Source organism: Rhipicephalus microplus, chromosome X (genome assembly GCF_043290135.1).
Source record: "Rhipicephalus microplus isolate Deutch F79 chromosome X, USDA_Rmic, whole genome shotgun sequence".
NCBI lineage: Eukaryota > Metazoa > Arthropoda > Arachnida > Ixodida > Ixodidae > Rhipicephalus > Rhipicephalus microplus.
The window spans coordinates 408,544,971-408,567,056 of record NC_134710.1 but is presented as its reverse complement, the minus strand read 5'-3'; the positions used below and the strand labels follow the sequence as shown (position 1 = coordinate 408,567,056).

At 45.8% G+C, this 22,086-nt stretch overlaps 1 protein-coding gene across 1 annotated transcript; it reads right to left on the bottom strand.

Annotated features, from left to right (window-relative positions):
* Positions 1-3,825: 3,825 nt before the first annotated feature.
* LOC142775455 (serine/threonine-protein kinase VRK1-like) lies at positions 3,826-4,272 on the bottom strand. Its single transcript, XM_075876856.1, has one exon. It carries the CDS (start codon positions 4,270-4,272, stop codon positions 3,826-3,828), a length of 447 nt encoding a protein of 148 aa, XP_075732971.1.
* Between the last annotated feature and the right edge of the window lie 17,814 nt (positions 4,273-22,086).

Sequence of the window (22,086 nt, the reverse complement as noted above, 5' to 3'; positions counted from 1 at the left end):
GACCCCATAAGCTATATTGAATATTGGATCAAAGATGTCAATAATCACGTCAGCGAGGCAACGCAAACTATCACGTTAGATCCGTACTAGAGCAGGTTGATATCCGTCTTGCCCACATGTGGGAGGCCAAACAATTACTGCAAAATAAATGGCGGGGGCAGAGGTACAACATACCCTTGCGCAAGTGCATGGCATAGCTGAATAAACAGATGGAAATAACATTGTAAGCAGCGAAGCAAACAGCAATAGGACCAGGTTTGTAATAATCTCGACGGCCAAATGAACGCTGGCCAGACATGGTGCACGTTAAAACACCTGATAGACCCAGACAACACCAAATCAGCACACAAGCAAACCTTGCATAAACTGGTGCACACCGGTATAACGGCAGTGAGGAGGACTTTATCACTGAAGCCAGCAACACCTACATTCCCGCCATTCCCGCCATAGAGTACAGACCGCATACCGAGGCCCGAACGAGCACTTGGATGAGTTTACCGTGGCTGAAATCAGGGCTGCACTACCGAAGCTTAATACCAAATATGCACCAGGACCAGACGGGATCACCGACAAAACACTACAGAATCTTGACGACCAAGCCATAGAAAACATCATGCAATATATTAATGAGTGCTGTACCGAGGGCACTATTCCGAAACAGTGGAAAGAAGCTATAGTGATCCTCATCCCCAATCCCGGGAAACCGCCTGATCTATCGATTTTATGCCCATATCTCTAACGTCCTGTGCTGGGAAGCTGATGGAACACATTTTTCTAGAAAGTTTCAACACCTATCTTCAGGAGAATGAAATCTGCCCACACTCTATGTTAGGGTTCCGCAAAAGCTCTCCATGCAAAATGTCATGATTCAAATTAAGACGCAGATTTTAGACAAGAAAACGAGATCTACCGGAGCGATCTTAAAATTAGTCCTTACAAAAGCGTTCGACAAAGCATCGCTTACGGCAGTATTACATCAGACCTGCCAATTAAGCTTAAGGTCGAGAGCGTATAGCTATGTCAAGGACGTCCGACATGACAGAACGGCATTCATTGTAATGGAAGAACTGAGGTCTGAGGAAGGGCCTATGAGCAGTGCTGGTACCCCGGAGGGTTCAGTCATATCGCCAATGCTGTTTATTCTCATATAGATAATACTCCCGGCATGGCTTAACTCAATATACTGAATACATCGTTCAATATATATGGAGATTGAATCACCATCTAGGCGTGCGAAGGTAGCGACGGAGGGGTATAGCAGAGCTCCAGGAGGCCGTCACCACTATCAAGAAGTATCTTGAATGTAGTGGCCTCGATGGATCGCCAAATAAATCCGATTTACTCCTCTATCGCCCCACGCTTAAAAGCAGACCACCGAAGAGATACAGCCCGAACTGTACTTAGGAAGAGATCCACGTTCACACCAAACACGGCAGGACTATTCCTATAGTGCAACAAATCGGAGTCCTTGGACTCATCATCCAGTCTAAGGGTACAAATGGCGAAACCGTCAAGAGGTTAGTAACCAAAGTCACCAACACAATATGGAAGGTTCACGCGGGAGGATAGAGCAGAGCTCCAGGAGGCCATCCCCACTATCGAAGAGTATCTTGAAGGTACTGGCATTGATGAATCGCCACATCCATCACTTAAAATTGTACTTAAGGAAAGATCCACATTCACACCAAACACGGCAGGACTATTCCTATAGTGCAACAAATCAGAGTCCTTGAACTCATCATCGAGTCTAAGGGTACAAACGGTGAAACCGTCAAGAGGTTAGTAGCCAAAGTTACCAACACAATGCGGGTAATTAAGAGAGCCACGAACACCAGGGCATGAAAGAGACTAACGTCATCCGGCTTATTTATTCATTCGCCGTATGTCATATTATATACGTTGCAGCATATCTAAACTGGTATACAGCCGAAAAACTGAAGATCAACGCACTCATACGAAAAGCATACGAACACGTTTTAGGCCTCCTAGATAGCACCAAAACCGAGAAACTGTTTGAACTGTGCTTACACAACACTTTAGAGGAGCTGATAGAGGTTCAACAGATTGCTCAGTTGGAGAGTCTAGCCAGCACGCGCACAGGACGTAGTATTCTAGACAAGTTAGGGATAAATTACTATAGCCAACAAGGAAGTAAAGTGTCCGTTCCAATGGTAATCATAGAAAAGATCCAAGTCTCCATTCTGCCCAAAAACATGCACCTCGAACCTAATCAAGGCAGAAGAGAACGCCGAGCTAGAAATCTACTCAAGGCCTACGGCAGAGGCAAGGAGGCGTTGTTCATAGACGCAGAGGAGTACCCACGTCGCAAATCCTACATTGTGGCAGTAATAAACAGCGACCACAAGTGCGTAAGCGCGTGCTCCATAGGCTCTGATAAATCGGGAATTGCGGAAGAGGTGGCTAGAGCACAGGTCGCAATTTCCCCAAAATGTAGATATGTAGTCAGCAAGTGGCAGTCGGCAATCTGTAACTGTGATCGAGGAAGAATATCTCCGAGGCAACCAACATATGCTTTCGCAAGGTAAAGCTCATATCAGAGGAATTCGAAGAAAGGTGTATCATATAGTTGCCAGCCCACACCCCGTGTGAGTCCCCCGTTCCCAACCTCAACGAGGAAACTCACCGCGTAACGTGAGGTCTCACTTACCGCACTCGTGATGGAGCTTCACATGAGGTACCGGAGAAGAGGAGTGGCGGGAGAGAGACAGAATGTTTAGGTGCTACTGCATTATCCAATTCTACCAAATGTCGAGGCGTAGACTTCTACCACCTAGCTCCACATTAGACAGATCTCAGGAAGTTGACTGGGGGTGACTTCAAACCAAAACATTTCCCAACTAGGAGCACCCAAATCGCATATACCCTGAACTATACCCAGATGACTCTTGTAAGCTATGTAGCATGAGACACGCCACCCTAAAGCATATAATAAGGGAATGCGCACAGATACAGCACGCAAATTCAGTCTCCCCAGAACAAATTGAGGCGTGGTAGAGAGCCGCAGTATTAAGCTAGGATAGGGCAGATCGAAAATAGGCCACATCCAGTGAGCATGGCAGGCAGCTGAGATGCAGGGTCTTTCCACCCCCCCCCCCCAGGCGCTGCTTAGACCCAGGCCTCAATCCGCAGGTTAAAATAAAGTTTGCTCACTCACTCAATTTCTTATATGTTCTGAACGTGTACTGTGACTTCGTGTGATGCGAATAGATCAAGGAGACAGCAAAATTTCGTCGTGTTCTTTCAGTGCTATTGTTGGTACTGTCTGCATCGTATGACTGTGTAATGATTCATCACGTCACAACTTACGACATTGCGGTGACAAAGGCGCTAAACAAATGCTGACATCTTAGTGAGGGAAACAAATTCTATCCGAATATTGAAGCAAAAAATACTATTATTACGATTGAAAAAATAAAAAATATCAGGATGAAATAAATATGAAAGAAATCTTTCAATTTTTGGAAATACAAAAACAAGGCCGCAAAAAATATTATAGAACCTATGATAAGATTATCTCTACACTGACGAGTCAACGCGAGCTCTTGACCCTGGTGTCCTCGGCGAGCATTACATAACGCAGTGCTTTGGTAAGGTGGATGTGCCACATGACATCTTTACTAACGTGGATGATTGGTGCTGGCTTGGAATAAGTTGCCCAAATGGCTTCAACCACGATCCTGTTTACCGTAGGTAGCGTGGCGGGTCTACTATAAGCGTGGTAGTCTCGAACTGCAGGATCTCTGAAGCCACACGAAATGTTCCCGTGTGGGAAGCATTTGCTCATGAGATGGAGGAAGTCTTCCATCAGTGCGCTTTTCTTGTGGCATAAATACGGTTCTTCAGGTCGCCCTCCCGCGGCCGTTCACAATAAAGCCACTTGAGAAGCTTGTACTCCAGGAGCCCCACAGCAATTCTTCGTGGTCGGGCAGCACCAGTGCAGTCCTCCAAAGTTGCGAACTCAGTTGTGCCGTCGTGCGCCTTCCTGAGATCTTCCTTGGACTTCTTATGTTTGGTTTGACTTGTAGATACACGGAAATTGGCAGAGTCTATTAGGTATGTTTCACTTTCATTGTTTTTGCTAAATACATACAGAAGGCTCGGCGGCTTCACACCTGGGTGGGTATACTCGTAGCTGTGGACGTACTCCAAGCCATCACTCATGCACGTGTCAAGGCTGAAGGCAGTTTTCAAGAGAAGTGTCCTACCCTGCTGGTCAAGGATCTTCTGCAGGCCCTTTTGTGTCGCATCCATAGCAGAACTTTGAGAAGCTTTCTTCATGACACAGAAGACAGGGAACCAAGAAGCAGCGTCTTCTTCTGCTTCTTCCCATGAGACCGCTAAGGATCTTTCCCACTATGTGTACACTTTAATGAATAACAAACACCTGCCTCACAAACTGTGAGCTTACGTAGCTATTTGAAAGGAGACATTTCCCATATATCATCTATGTGTCATTTTTAGGTCATTTTTAAAATTATTTGGTGCCAGAATTCTTACAGCACAGTGGCACTCATCGCCTAAATAAGTAAAATCTGAACGCTGATTTCAAAAAATACAACCAGCACCACTTCGGATACACGAAAGAGCCAGTGAAGTTGGGCATTCTCTTCTCAAACGCATGTCTTCATTTTTCAAGTCTTTCAGATATGCTGTATCATTGATCTTTATTAAGCACTCCTCATTAGACCTTGAAGTGGGGATCTGGGTGGGTGCGAAACTTTATTGGCGTCTGTCCAGAAATGCACACTTTAGCGTGCATCGGCAGACTACCACGTTATGATTGCCAAGAGTTATAGCCAAGTTCTACTGCACCTTGTCCACATATCTTACACACATTCATAAAGCACCGTTCGCTTAAGGTTACCCAATGTGGTTTATGCCTGCTCTCTACTAAACACTGTTTGTTAAGCGTTGTGCTGGTAGTATAGCCATCGCCTTCTATAACTCGAAAGTACCACGTGACAATAGCACGCAATTTGTTGTTTCTTTTTCTTGTTGACCTATTAGCCGTAGCGCAATCCCACTGTGGAAGATTAGCCAAGAAGTGAGGAAACCTAAAAAGTGTTATGAAGTTTAAAAAAATGACAGCATATTCGCGGGCTGAATTATGGACAGGGGGCGGAAGCTGGGTCCGCACGCCGCTGCCGTGCCGCTTCGGCCTCCCGTTGTCGTACTGCAGGATCCTCGCGATGCGCTTGTGCCTCGCGTGCCCACACATCAAGGTTCCGTCTTCAAGCCACCACCGCCCCTCACGCACGCCACACAACAGCCTTTACCATCCCCTGTCGCCGAGCCTCTGATGCACACGCGTGCCAAAACGTCGCTTTTATTATAATACAGAGCGCCCCCTGGCGTACGGCGCTACCGAAGAACACGTGATCATATCTCTATACTTCCACACGTGTGACGCCAATCCTTTTTTTCAACAAGTAACACCATCTAGTGTCATACAATTTACATTTTTCAGTGTATAGTACAATTACTGCTCTCTATGGCTAGTTTAAGAATTAACGAGGGGCGCGTATGTGCCACTGGCGATGGTTACTACAGAAGACGATTGGGTGACGCCTTAAGAAGCTTCACCACTAAAAGGAGGGAGGTTTTTTAATAGGAAAAGAACAGATTACAGAGAAAACTGTGGTGCTCGAACTGATGCATATATTTATCTTAAAAAAACAAATCTCTCTGTTTCTTTTCTAAGTATTTTGTAATAAAACGAAACAACACCCTTAATTGTTGGGCTAACTATTGCCTTAACTCTTGGTCTTTAGTGGAAGTTGTGGGTAAAATCAAGTGCGGTAACTTTTCCACTGTTACGATAATGATAATTTCAGATAGGCCTCACAGATTTTTGTGGCACATACCCATTTGTTGATCTAACTGTTGCCTTAAATTTCAGTGCACCAGTGGGGATTAGTGGGACTTACGCCATGCTAGTTGCGCATGCCTGTTTATCGTATACCTACAAGCGTAAGCACGTATCACCAAGATGACTGCCTCGACTAAACACAGCTTTTCTATTAATGAAAAGCGTTGTTTGGTGCATATATATTCACACATGATGACCGCAGGTATACACAAAAATGATTAATTCCACGTTATTAAACGGAATTAGAGAAAAGTTGAACCTTAACTTACAGAAATATTCAAATTTACTGTACAATGATTACAAAAGGTTTACACAATGCCACTCGCTGTTTTATAGATTTAAAAGCGTGTGGTATCTCTAGTTGTTGAATGTGACAGCGGAATCAGAGAAAGTGCTGTAATGCATTCACTGCTTTGCCCCAAAGGTGAACATTGAACTCGATAGCAACAAACTGAAATATCACGCGAACAACGGCTCATCGAACACAAAGAAGGAGAGGCGTGATCACACAAGGACAATTGTGAACTAATGCCTTTGACAGCTCCCTGCTCAAACATAAAAAAGGACACACGAAACACATGCTTAGGTATACAAAGGATGAGTGCGAAGTATCAACCACAAAAGTTGTTACTTCGCTGTGTTACTTTGCCAACGAAACAACTGCAGCGTGCGAAGGGACGGGCGTGCACTCTGTAGCTTGTACGCAAAGTTCGCGGTGAGATTACAAGACGTACAAACCACCCCCATCACGATATAAGTTTGCCAACATGGGCGACCACGCCCCTTTGATTAAAGTAAACGTTGTAGACAAGAGAACGCTTCGCATGTTGGGTGGTGCATGTACCTTTTAAAGCACGCCCGTCGCTCCAGCTCACTGGTACTGCAGATATCAGGCTGAAATTCTCCTGAGCTCGGTATACGTACACCTCCAGTGGTAAATGATTCGTATAAATAGCTCACCGTTAGCATAAAGAAGGACGTGTGATTTTATGGCCAATACGTCTGAAGCCGCGCGATGCAGGGTGAGAGGCCCGGCTGACAGCTCCGCCGCGGTGGTCTAGTGGCTAAGGTTCTTGGCTGCTGACCCGCAGGTCGTGGGACCGAATTCTGGCTACGGCGGCTGCATTTCCGATGGAGGCGGAAATGTTGTGGGCCCGTGTGCTCAGATTTGGGTGCACGTTAAAGAACTCCAGGTGGTCGAAATTTCCGGAGCCCTCCGCTACGGCGTCTCTCATAATCATATGGGGGTTTTGGGACGTTAAACCCCACATATCAATCAATCATTTAATCCATCAATCAATCAAATCAATTGAGGCCCGGCTGAGAAAATAATTTTCTGAATTATTTTTCTGTGTCGCTTTGATATGTACACGCATACATGTACTACCCAAGTCAAATGAAACGCGAAACGCCTATTACGGCGATCAGTCTTTATTAATTATAGTGAGCGCCTTCCGCTCAACACGACTCGATGTCGCGTACATCCAGCTAGGTGATCCTGCTGTGCGATCCCTGTCCGATATTTTCGCTCGCGCTCCTGTTCGAAAATTTTGACCACTAAAGAGTAATAGCTGGAGAGACTCAGCGGGAAGCGGGCCCAGCGAGTGAGTAGAACGCGAACTGTTTATGCGCGGCACGCTGACTGAGCGAGCAATTCTACGGAGCGAGCCAATCGCCCGCTCATTTCGTCCTTTCAGTGGAGCGTGCGCAACGGACGTGCGTGCGAGAATTCTCCTGGCACAGCCCCAGCTTGACCAGCAGCAGCTTTAAGCGTGTTCAATGGGTGGCGCAGCATTGCATTGTGCTGTCTCTACCCAAACAAACAGAGAATTTGCGCGGCTATTATTCTTCCTTTTATGTTGCGCTCCGCTCACCCCTCGCTCCCCCACTCGGCCCACTGGCCCACTCAGCTAATACTCTTTATTGTGGGACGACGACGAAGTGTATTTCTGCCAAACGCTGCCTATTTCGTTGGTGTTTTTTGCGTGAATTTACGATTTATCCGAGGATCATCGCTCTCCTGCGGGTAGCGATGGATCCAGACGCCACCGTACGCAATCCGGACTTGGCGTCACCTTCGACGTCAACCTCAAGGAAGCGCAACAGCCGGGAGGACGACAGCACCAGTGACAGCACTGAACTGTACACGGCGAGTAGTGAAGACAGCAACGACGATTTCATCCCTGCAGTGAAGCGTAAAGCTAAAAGGAGAATGGTCGGCGCGTCTTCGCCAGCTAGCGTCTCTACCGTGAAAGCAGCGTGCAGTTCTGAACGCCATACCATACTTTTTGTTCCTGTCGACTCTTCGATCAACCTGAAGAACATGAACAGGCAAGTGATATCAGCACGTCTCGAAGCTATCGTGCCTAATGAGAAAAAGGATATTAGATTCAACCCACGGAAGAATATCTTGGCCATAGACGCTGAGCACCCGGCGGCGCTACATACCCTGCGAACTGTCACGAAGCTTGGAGGCATCTATCTCAGTACTTACATTCCGCAGGATAGTGACACGACGACGGGCGTCATTTATGACGTTGATGTTTCCATACCGAACGCAGACCTTCCTGTTCTGATAAAGCCAGCTACTGGGGCAACGGATATATTGCAAGTATGCCGGCTTGGGAAATCCCGTTGCCTCAAGGTGACCTTCAGAGGTGATTGCTTCTCATCACATTTAAAGGCTGGTCATTTTCGTCACGTTCTACGACCATACATCCAAAGACCACTACAGTGTCACAACTGTCTAAAACTGGGTCATGTTAGTGCTGTGTGCAACAACAAGAAAGCATGCCCACATTGTGCCATACCCCACAAAGCAGAGGCTTGCCAAGCAACTCTCCTAAAATGCAGCAACTGCAACGGGAACCATGAGACCTCGTCTAAAGACTGCCCAGAACTGAAGAAAGAGAGGAGCATTCTGAGACAAATGGTTAAAAACGGATTCTCACGAAAGGAAGTGGTAACGGTCGTTCAACGACGGCGTTCTCGTCGACGGCGGTGCTCGAAGAAAAGAAAAAGCAGTCCTGTGCCGAAGGTGCCTTCACTTACGCCGCCACCACCACCACCGCCACCACGACCACAGAGACCTCCCCCGCCCCCGCCACTAGGTTGGGTACGTCCAGGGGTGTCGGAAGACACTGCGGCACAACAGAGAACATCCGGCTCTGACTGGCCCGCTTTACCGCGGGTACACGTGTCTACGGAACCACAATATCGACAGTCAACAACAAATATGCCCCCAAACCGGCAGTCTGTCCGCCCAAGAGGTACACGTTTTTTCTGTATTGAGGTCGTTCATGAGTATTCTTCGCACTCTATTGGATAGTCTACAGATCCCTGCTGCTAAATGCGCACTGCAAGTCTTGGACAAACTAGAACCAATTCTTGCCGGACTTAAGTAACAAGATGGCGCACCATAGACCACATCAGCCTTTTCGAAAAAAGTCAAGCGTGCTTCTATTATTCAGTGGAACTCAAGAAATCTACAGTCAAGAATGCCTGAGTTCAGACAATTCATTTTCTAAAATAAGTTTCCCATCATCATCATTTGTGAACCGCATTTTTCAACAATACCTCGACTGTCGGGCTATGAATCGTTCGTTTCTTCGATTGATTTGTGGGGTTTAACGTCCCAAAACCACCATATGATTATGAGAGACGCCGTAGTGGAGGGCTCCGGTACTTTTGACCACCTGGGGTTCTTTAACGTGCGCCCAAATCTGAGCACACGGGCCTACAAAATCGTTCGTTTCTTCATCGTGCATTGAGCGAAGTCAAGTTGCTGTGTACATCCGTAAAGAACTCACTTACGTTCTCCAAAGAGTAGAGTCTAACAATAAAAATCACTACGTGTGTCTTTATGTTAAAAGAATAAGTTGTCGTTTACGCTGATAGGCGTATATATAGCGCCGTCACGTCGACTAGATCAACAGATATTAAATCGTACATTTGCAACGACTCCAGCACCTTCGATATTGATCCATTGTGGGGAAGCATCAGGACAAATCTAAAAGGCATGAACCTAGTTGATCTCGCATCAGAGCACGGGCTTCAGGTGCTGAACGACGGCAGCCCTACTTATCTCCGAGGAGTAACTTACAGCAGTTGCCTGAACTTGACATTAGTGTCTCATAGCATTGTCACGAAAGTCCAATGGTTCGCATATATTGAAACACATGGCAGCGACCATATCCCCACGTACGTGACAGTCAGAGGTCTGGATGATTCTCCTTCCCTTGGACATTCAAGACTTATTGACTGGGAAGAGTTTCAGATATCAGTGGAGAGCAAGTGTATGCATGAACCGCCGGAATCCATTGAAGAAGTGATTAGTTGTGCAATGGAGACTTTCACGAAGATATGTTTAAAAGAATTGAGACGCACGGCACTCCACCAAGAGTTGGAACAACTTCGAGTGGTCCGCCGACGTGCCGACACAGACGCTCGAAATCTATCTCTGACCTCAGAGAATCCAGACGCATTCATAAAAAAATCCAGCGTCGAATGCACAAACTTCATGAACAACGGTGGAAGAATTTTCGTGACTCGCTAGACCCTCGAAAGCCCTTGTCTCCCGTATGGAAGACTCTTCGAGGTATTCACTCGCATCCGCAACAGCGTCATCCCTCCGCCGCTCTGGCGCTACATCAACGTCGCTTACAGCCTGATGTTTCTGGTGAATGTTGTGCAAAAATCGCCGGCGACATCTTTATACCGATCGACCTATCGCCACAGGATGTTCCAGTCGTACGAGATCAGCAGAGGGAGGTTGCATTCACCATGAAAGAACTTCATGCGACATTGAACACATGAAGACGCTCATCGTCCCCAGGTCCGGATGGAGTGTCCTATACTGCCCTACGTCACCTAGGCCCGAAGGCACAACGCTGTCTCCTGGACATTTTCAATAAGTCTTGGCATGATGGAATGGTGCCTGATGAGTGGAAGTGTAGTCGTCTGGTGCCTTTGCTGAAGCCCGGAAAGTCTTCATTCAATTTGGCATCATACCGGCCTATAGCCCTAGCAAGCTTCGTTGGCAAGGTCATGGAGAGGATGCTGCTTACACGCATGGAATAGTACCTGGAACATTATAACATCTATCCTGATGCTATGGCTGGTTTTCGACGAGGTCTGTCCTCAGTTGATAGCGTTATTGACTTAGTGACCTCTGTTCAGCATCAGAAAGCTCATAAGCGGCTGTCGGTAGCTCTGCTCTTAAACGTGAAGGGTGCCTATGACAACGTGACCCATGAGGCTGTTCTCAATGCTCTTGTAGCAGCTGAACATGGAGGTCGTGTCTTTCGATGGGTAAAAATCTACCTCACAAAGAGATCCATGTTCGTTCTAACTGAAGATGGGTCTACGAATAAGTATCTCACAAGTCGTGGGGTGCCACAAGGCGGTGTTTTGAGTCCGACTCTTTTCAACCTGGTTCTCGTGGGGCTCACTTAAATGCTGCCACAGACGATTTATATATCTCTCTACACTGACAATATCTGCATCTGGGCGTCAGGCGTGACACGGCCTCAAGTGCGCGCAAGAATACAGAAAGTGGCAACAATGTCATCGATATACCTTCGCCAGCAAGGTTTGACTATCGCCACAGAAAAATGCGCAGTGGTGGCGTTTACACGCAAACCGATGTCTTTCTACTCATTGTGCATCGATGGCAGATCAATCCCATATAAGAGCACACATAGATTCTAAGGTGTCATCGTAGATCGTGACCTAACCTGGAGCCCGCATGTCACATACCTGAAGAAAAAGCTCATTGGCATTGAGAATGCATTCAAGTTCGTCGCCGGAAAATCATGGGGCCCATCCGTGCACTCCATGCTGCAGCTTTACACAGCCCTCTTTCTCGGAACTCTCCGGTACGGCCTTCCTGTCCTGTCCAACACGTGCGAGACTAACATCCGTGCACTGCAAAGCATACAAACCCAAGAACTTTGGACATGCCTTGGCCTTCCAAGATGCTCATCGACAGTGTCAACTTTTGTTATTGCACAATAACAACGGGTCACAACGCATATCATTGTCGAGACGCTGAGAGCGCACATTCGGCATTTATCACGGCTACCATCACATCATTTAGCGTGTTTGACAGCTCGGAGGCCCCATTCTTCGTACTGCAGTATTGTGACAAAACATCAGGACATACTACCGCCTGGCTTCAAACTTGCGATGCATCCAGCAGCTGCGCTATGGAGTCTTCGTCAACCTGACATTCAAGAAGGCACGCATGTCAACGCTAGCCCTGAAGCAATTGACTTTGCGTTTGTTGGACGAAAGGTACTGCGACCGCATACATGTTTACACCGATGGCTCCAATAATTCCAACAGCTTTACAGGAGCAGTGGTTGTTCCATCTGAAAATGTGTTGCTTCAGTACAAGTTTTCTCACACCACGACGTCGACAGCAGCAGAGCTCGCAGTACTTCGAGGTGCAGTAAAGTACATTCGTTGACAGCAACCTAACCAATGGGCCATCTTTTGCGACTCCAGGTCAGCCTTACAGTCACTACGGTTTGTTATGCAGCACGGGTTACACGAACAATCAGTATATCAGATAAGGCACGACTTCCACGAAGCGCTCAAGGAAGGTCACGATATTGTATTTCAGTGGTTGTCGAGTCATTGCGGAATCGTCGGCAATGACCGCGCGGATGAAGCTGCTCGATCGGCTCATGACCAAGAACAGCGCACGCCCATACCACTCTTGAGAACGGACGCTGCAAGGCTACTACAATCACTTGCTCGCCGTATATCTCTCCTACAATGGAATACACAGGGTTTCTCCTACACGCACCTGTATTCGATCGACCCAAACTTGTAACTTCGTTTGCCATCCGGGCTCCAACGATGCGCTGAAACTTTACTGTGTCGCATGAGGTTGGGCGTGGCATTTACTAATTCATACTCTCGTCTCCTTAGAATGGCGAGCACTTCGGCATGCAACATCTGTGCCTGCGAAGAAACTCTTGAGCACATTCTGTGTCATTGCCCAGCATACCAGACCGAACGAATTATTATGGAAACCAAGCTCTGTATGCTGGATTCACGGCTGCTTACAGAAGAGAAGATCCTGGGATCTTGGCCGACGGCTTCCCATACGCGCAAAGCCACGAACGCCCTCTTGTACTATTTAAGGACAACCAGACTTCACGACCGCTTGTGAAACACTGTGCGAGACCATGCTGTGTAGTCTCGAGCTGACTATTTATGCTTCTCTTTCTTACTCCTCTTCTTTTCTATCTCTTTCCGTTCTATTATTCTCCTTTTCCCCACCCCAAGTGTAGGGTAGCCGACCGAGCCAAGCTTGGTTAACCTCCCTGACTTTCCTCTCTATTTATCTCTCTCACTCTCTCTCTTTAGCCTTAGTATTGGCCCTTCAAAAACTGCCAACATCAATGAATTCCGCCGTAATAATAACCGACTCCTGGTCGTTCTACAGTGCGCTCATGACATACGGAGATTCGAAAGCATTAGGCGAATTCAACTCCCTAGAACCCAATCACTTAACACAGGTTCGACTAATATGAGTACCGGGGCATAGATGCATAACTGTGAATGAAAATCGCTGATCGACAAGCGAAAGCAGCGTTAGACGTACCAGCTATCAATATTGCCCCTACAACAGCCTTGATAGTTCCTTCTAGATTTCTTCTGTGTGTGCTCCCCCGAGTGTGCTCGTGATTGTGTGTACCTTCTAATCTCTTTGCAACCTCTTTTCTCCCCTTCATGCTTTCCCCAGTGCAGGGTAGAAAACCAGTTGTGCGTCTGGTTAACCTCCCTGCCTTTCCTTGCATCTTTATCTCTCTCACTTTTCATTGTGGCCAGCGTGTGTGTTCCGAACGTTTTTGGTCGTTTTAGTATTTTTTTCTTTTAAAAGCTGTAATAGCTTTATTATTTTCAGAGATCAAATGCAGAGAAAACGAAAAAAATATAGATAATAGGTAAATGGCGCAGTGCTTCCAGACCGAATGCGTGCGCTTGTCAGTGGTGAGGACTGGACTAGGCTCATGGCACCATTGCTGGTGCTTGATTGAGTCTCTCCGCTGTTTGTGTTTCATTTTACGATGATAGAACGTATATGGGACATAAAAGCAACCATAAAAATCAGCTGGGAGTGTGCATATAACTGTGATCGCAACAGTAACGCGCCTTCTTCAAATTGGCCTCAGGGCAGCTTAGCACACAGGGTGTCACGCTGGAAAGCTTCAGGAAACGGGATTGATTCCTGGTCACATTGGCAGGGGCATCTCGGTGGGGGTGAAATGCTAATAACGCCAATGTACAAAGTTTTACGAGAGCGTTAAGGATTTTAAGGGTACCGAAATTGTTTGGAACTGCCAAACTGTCACAAGTCCTGTTAATTATGAAAGTCATCGCCAGGCTGATTCCAATGGTGGAAGTATCAGCCCCCAGAATTGCACTATGAAAGCACGGACTTTGAATTGGTCCCTTTGGCGCGCCAGTGTACGCCTCCTCTGGTCCAAAGAACGAGACATAGTCGAGAGTCGATAACAAAACAAGTATATTCTCAAGTACGGCAAAACCAACCACACGCAAACATGCACACTCAGCAATATTCTAATACAATACGTCAGCAATCATAGGCGATTCAAACAGGCTACACCACACAACAAGATACACCCAAAACAACAGACACAAAAACACGCGCTACAATGAAATCTCATGTATTAACCAAGCAAGACAGCTATAGACCAAATGATCGTCAAACAAATTCAGTGTCAAGTTTTTGGAACAAAGCTTGAACGCTTCTCTTCAAGGAAACACTCGCTTAAGGTCCGGCGCTGGTTGTTGTTGCGCTGCTCCCGAAGTTTCTCTTCCAGGAAACCTCACATCGCCAAATGTCCGCACTTCAATACCACAACTTCATCGCCGGTAACACATCGGCCACTCCCGTTCTGCGACTGCAGAAAATGTCTTCACCACGGGCGTTAAGCAGACACGCAAGCCTGCTTGTAAAACCAGTCTTCGCCCATAGGTGGAAAACCTCTTCACTTCTGCTTTGTCACTCAAGCCACAAGACTTCGCTTGACGGCGGAAAAACTTTCATCTCCTGCTGCGACTCCCTCCATTGCTGGCTTATTTGCACTCGCCCTTGGTTCTAAAAGTTTCTGGTCGTTTCTTCGGCGCAGCGCACAGTCAAGACTGTGGAAAGGGTGGGTCATCTTTCGTAACTAGACGCAACTCAACATCACCTCGCTTTTTTTTTCTTCGCGTTTTTTTTTCAGAGATCGCTCGGCGACGGATGAAATGAAGTTGATCGGCATAACAGCGTTTTCAAGGGGGACAGGTGGCACGCCCGAGCAGTCTCTTGATGCTTGTTTTCTTCTTTTACATTGGTGTCGGTCACGTCCGAACGGCGCCCTGTAATGTTGCCGCAGCTAGAATTCGGAGGCGCGCGCTTTCTTGAGAGATTGTTTGTGACACCCAATAATGCATGTGTGAAGAGGTATATTAGCCGTTAAAGGCAGCGACGAGACAGCGTGATGAACCGTCCAGCGATCGGCACAGCAACGAACCGAAGCACGAGCCGAGAGAGCCAGGCGTTGGCGATGCTGCTCGCTGCAGGCACATCTTCTTCTTCACACATGCCTCAAAGTCATATAAAGGTTCTGAGCCGTTAAACTTCAGAAATGTTTACGTAGCAACTGTTGCTAATGGGTTCTGAACGTGGATGTTGTATTTCTGTGCTTTGCAAATGTAAATTGTGTAAAGTACCTGCTGTGATATCACTGCAATTGAAGTGTCATGTTGTCAAGCTCAAGGGTGCGGGGTCGATTTTCTGTCACGGCGGCCGCGTTTCGAAGGGGGCGAAGTGCAAACATCTATGTACTCAGATATTGTTGCACAATCAAGAGATTCAGTGTTTCGACATATATTCTGCAGTACCCGAATACGGCTTGTCGTACAATCACGTGGTAGATTTCTTGCGTGAAACTCAGGCAATTATTGTTATATTATACAAAAATGAATCGATTATGCTTTAAGGTGAAAAATAAGGACTGATAGATATGTTGTAAAATGACAAAAGCTTCCAAGGTAAATCGGAGCCTACAAGGAGCCGCACGCAGTACAAGACGCGGGGTTTGCCTAATGTGGGTGACGATTCTTCAGGCCGAACAGATGGACGTATCTGCACACTGTTTTGACCATTGTATCGGTTGGCAGGTGTTTGACTATACTTACTTTCATACTAAATGCTAACATTTCGTACAAGGAGTTTTTGCAACGTTGACTAAGGCGTTCTCTAAAGATCGACTAAGCCCTCCTGAGATGTGACTTGAAATTTGTTCAGAACTTCTTTACCATCGCAGCATAAAGTGCGTGTCTTGTGTTTTATTTAGGTATTTATTTATTTTTCATTCATAAGACCCTCCTAGACATACTAGGAACACTAAATTTGGCGAAGATGAAGTACAAAACAAATTTACACACAAGAAACAGTTACCAGTTACGTCCTCATAGGAGGAACCAATGAATGCCATAGCAATAAATTAGAATGTAACACGAAGACGGATTATTGGTCCATTTGTTCTAATGACCATTATATGCTGCTGTTCTCTCACCCACATGATCACTTCAAAGGTTTCGTTTACGTTTCATAGTACTCTGTACTTTCAAACACCCCGCAGATTTTTATTGAGCGGTGATGTGGAAACTAACCCTTGTCCTAGCACCCATTTTCATCGCTATGCCACTTGAAAACCGCAATATACCGATCTTAATATTCGAATGACGGTGAGGGAAATATTCTCTAAACTCCCGACCGGTAAAAAGAAACTGACTCAGGATATCGCTAAAATTAAATCGTTTCAGCCGTCTGTCAACGCGAGGTGTCAAGCTTAGAAAGCTCATGTATGGTCACTGTAATTACCATCAGCGTCGGGTGCTGCAATTACTTCGAACAAACACATGCATACTAAAATTCAGCGATTAAAGAATGTCATATCAAATGTTTCATGCAAAAACGACAGCTTAGAAAAAGGTCAGGGAGGAACAACATTAAGCTTGAAGGCCCAGGCGAGAATCTTGAGGAACATCTCGTCAATCTTTCCAAGTTGCATGCCACGCGTATATATATATATATATATATATATATATATATATATATATATATATGTGTGTGTGTGGGGGGGGGGGTTCAACGTCTTAAAACCACCATATGATTATGAGAGACGCTGCAGTGAAAAGCTCTGGAAATGGTTCTTTAACGTACACCCAAATATGAGCCCACGGGCCTACAACATTTCCGCCTCCATTGGAAATGCAGCCGCGGCAGCCGGGATTCGATTCCACGACCTGCGGGTCAGCAGCCGAGTACCTTAGCCACTAGACCACCGCGGCGGGGCCATATATATATATATATATATATATATATATATATATATATATATATATATATATATATATATATATCTTTATTTATTTATATATATATGAATATGTAATACTATTATTATTATTATTATTATTATCAGTTCATAATTCTAGCAAAAGCTCATTCTCTGCGTCTTAATGTCGGGTCTTGACAGTATGAACTAAAAATTGGGCACCACGCATGGCCAGCGCTTCTATCGTGAAGTCTTCCCCAGCCAAATGTACATTAGCTCTTTTCGAGGTATGCAATGCTCGAAATGATTCTACCTTGTCGCATCTACTATGACGTAACCATGATTTCAATTATACAGTCTTACTGAAGCTCAAGTTTTAAGTAACGTATTTACTTTTTTTTCAGTTCTTATTAGTGAAGTTTGTAAAACTTCTCACCGCATGAAGTAGACAGCCTCATTTTCGTTACAAGGTTGTGGCTCTTCACCCATAATATTCGTTTTAAAGCGGAAGCTGTTATGAAATCAAATTTCGGATCACGCGCGGCGCTGTAGTTGTCCACCGCTGCCACCGCGGTGTCCGTAACCAATATCGCCGAAATAAGAAAAGAAACTTAGTATCAAGAACACAGCGGGGCTTGAACTCAGGTCCACGGCGTGCCACCTCAGAATTCTACCACTTAGCCGCACCGGTGCTTGGACTTGTTCACAAACTTGCCTTAGGCAGGCTTGATGTCGGGAAAGGAATCGCGGTCATATGAGTAATACAACGTTTCAGTACAGCAAAAGAACATCCAGTCGTCACACAATGCAAATAGCGTAACGAATGTGTCGTCCAGTGGTGCATCCTACTACAAAAGCTTGCTCTTGATCACCTATGAACTATGGCGAACACACCCACTACAAGCCTAATTCCTCTTTGTTGTCAGCCACTGTGTGAACAATGGGCCCCAAATTCCTTGCACGTATTTAGCGCATACTATGCTTCTCAGAAAAATGACAAACATAGCATTGCGAATGCCGGCCTACTACCCAGAAATTATTCTCATTATTGATGTAGTGGTTACCCAGCAAGTGTGCTTGTAGCAGTTACCCAATGAGTGAAAATGAAAAGGATATACCAAAATAATCCCGCCAAGTCAAAACAATGTAATCATATTTCCCTAGCCTGAATAATCCTAAGGTATTGAATTACATTACCCGCCAGCCACTTGGCCTATCCCCCTTAGTGGGTAAGAGCCACAAGAAAGGCTCAAGCAAGCAAGCGAGGCTCTGATTGGCCACTCTTCTGGCTTTCGCTAAGACTCTACTGCGCCTACCGCGCAGGCCTGGCATTTTTTTGTCTCCTGGATATCTGCGTTACTAGACCGACAGTATTAAGCAGTACATCTTGCGCTGGCTGTCACTGGTAGCGCTAAATTATCTGCGAGAATTCTCGCTGAGTGGGTCTACGGTTAATCTGCAGTGTGCCCAGAGGGTCCATAGCAAACGTCCTTAAAAACCCAAAGGGTCTTCCGCCGTATCTTATTCTCACTTGCTGTTGGCACTTTTTGACATACCATGAATGACTAAAGGCACGACGGATGAATAAGGCAGTTCAAAGTATGTTCATTGTAACAGCCACATGTTCTTGTTGCAGTAATTTATTAGGTAGCCTAAGTGTTGTTTGAAACATATAGCTCTGTCCCTCCAGTCGACATGGTTTTGGTCAAAACCCGAGATAAAACTTGCTTGCCACTGATCCCAGGAATTCCCTCGATGGTCTAATATTCGGAGCTCATACCACTTCTTGGCATGTAAGTGAGAGACAACCTCATATTCTGTACTTTGCCTTGTGGCGTCATCCAACTCTTCTCAAAAGCATAGTCGAAAAATTCCAGTCAAGAAGTGACAGAGGAGGAAGTTCAATTGAACACGTCTGGCTCTAGTTAGAATTTTTTTTAGTTAGTTAGAAGTTTCTAGTTAGAAACATTAGAATTCAATCGACCAAAGGTCCAAGCAGGATTTCGAACAGGCTACTCAACAATCGACCACATTCATACTATCAATCAGGTAATAGAGAAATGCTCAGAATATAACCAACCACTATATATAGCCTTCATAGATTACAAAAAGGCGTTTGCTTCAGTAAAAATATCAGCCGTCATGCAGGCACTGCGGAATTAGGGCGTCGATGAAGTATATATAAACCTTCTGGAAGAAATCTACAGGGGATCAACTGCTACCATAGTGCTTCATAAAATAAGCAACAGAATACCAATCAAGAAGGGTGTAAGGCAGGGGGACACAATCTCCTCAATGCTATTTACCGCGTGCTTACAGGAGGTTTTCAGAAGCCTAGAATGGGAACAGTTAGGAATAAGAGTTAATGGAGAGTACCTTAGTAACCTGCGCTTCGCCGATGACATTGCATTGCTGAGTAACTCAGGGGATGAATTGCAACTCATGATTACGGAGTTAGACAAGCAGAGCAGAAAGGTAGGTCTTAAAATGAATCTGCAGAAAACGAAAGTAATGTACAACAACCTCGGTAAAGAGCAGCGCTAAGAGATAGGTAATAGTGCACTTCAAGTTGTAAAAAACTATGCTACTTAGGGCAGGTAATAACCGCGGAGCCGAACCACGAGATTGAAGTAACTAGAAGAATAAGAATGGGGTGGAGCACATTTGGCAAGCACTCTCAAATTATGACAGGTAGATTGCCACGATCCCTTAAGAGGAAGGTATATAACAGCTGTATCTTGCCGGTACTTAGCTACGGAGCAGAAACCTGGAGACTTACAAAGAGGGTTCAGCTTAAATTGAGGACGACGCAGCGAGCAATGGAAAGAAAAATGGTAGGTGTAACCTTAAGAGACAAGAAGAGAGAAGAGTGGATTAGGGAACAAACGGGGGTTAAGGATATCATAGCTGAAATCAAGAAGAAGAAATGGACATGGGCCGGGCATGTAGCGCGTAGACAGGATAACCGCTGGTCATTGAGGGTAACTAACTGGATTCCCAGAGAAGGCAAGCGGGTCACGGGGAGACAGAAGGTTAGGTGGGCAGATGAGATTAACAAGTTTGCGGGTATAAATTGGCAGCAGCAAGCACAGGACCGGGTTAACTGGCGGAACATGGGAGAGGCCTTTGTCCTGCAGTGGACGTAGTAAGGCTGATGATGATGATGATGGCTCTAGTAAATTTGTCTTGGGACGAGGATTAGCGCTTAGAGTCTCCCTTAGCATAAAAAGCACTCCTCCGTGTTGCGAATTCATTGTGACCCCTGCACTTGCAGCATCTCCTCAATAAACACTGCAATGGGCTGCTTAGAGCCACTTAAAAACAGCTTGTCCCGTGTTCTCTTTCTGAAGTCCTCCTCATAGACGGACATCTTGATATTTATTTTCCACATAACTCGATTCATGTAATCCGCCTCAGAGGCATTTGCCTTGCTCACGAGGAACTTCCGAAGGACTGCCGACGCTGCTGATTCCTGGAGTTGGACCAGCTGTTCATGTTCTGTCTTGTACGACTTGACGTGCGGTTGTCAGGCCGCTGTGGCAGAACCTCCTACTGGTATCCACGTCTTGTGGGGCTGCGTCAAATAAAAATAAAAATCCGAGACAGAAACTGTTACTCTTTAACGTTAACACTCGATCTTTCTCCTCATCGCAAACGCTGCTCCTTTTTTCTTCGGTCCGTGTAACGTGAGTCTGTCTTCAGTGATTAAAAAAAAACAAATTTCAATAAGAAAGAACAGTTGTACGTTGCGCAATGTTATTGAAATGTATGTCAGTCACTCCTTGCATGTGCGCTTTTTCTTCATTTTCTTGGGCTGTTTTGAACCTTTACTGTGACATTGCTCGATTCGAATCTATCAAGTTATTAGCGATTCGAACACACTTTCGTCATGTTTTTAACGCGCTATCACTGGTGCAGTTTGCATTGCATGACTTCCTAACAATCAAAAGTCAAAACTTTTGACAGATGCTGTGACAAAGACACTGAAGAAACTCTAACATCCAAAGAAGGCAACAAATTTACTCCGGATTGTGAATCAGCGAATTCAGTTTATTACGACGGAAATACATATATCGGGACATAACGCACATGCAAAGAAGCCGCACGACATTTGGCAATGCAGAAACGAGGCAGCAAGAACTATTGAAGGTTTGTTTCAAAAACCCCTCCACACTACCAAGTCAACAAGTGTTTTAGATCATACTGTCCTCGGCAAGAACAATATGTAACAGCACCAACGTCTTTGACGACAAGAAGTAGCAGCGTGAAATGATTATTAGCGTATAGAGAGTAGGTGCTGGCTTGAAACACGCCGCCCGAATGGCCTTCCGTACGATCCTCTTCAGCTGTCGGTAGCATGGCGGGCATACAAATAGCATATTGGTCTTGTACTACACGAACTTGATGCCGCATGGAATGTTCCTGTGTGGTAAGCGTTTTCTCATGAGATGGCGCACATTTTCTCTTATCGGGCTATTGTCTTATCTGACTTAATCCGGGTTCTTGAGGTTGTCATCCTGAGGCAGTCGACTACAAAGCCACTGGAGCACGTTATATGCCAGGACTTTCAGGGTACCCTATTGTGGACGGGCACCAGTGCAGACTATCTGACTCGCGAAATCAATCGTGCCGTCGTGCGCCTTCATGAAACCTTTCTCGAACTTCATATATTAGGTTTGGCCTGTCGGTACATAAGAATTACCAGAATCAACCAGGCATATCTCGCTTTTATTGTCTTTGCTAAATTAATGAAACAGTCTTGACGGCTTCACATCGTGGTGGGTGTACTCGTAGCTGTGGACGTACTTCAAGCCATCACTAAGGCTTGTG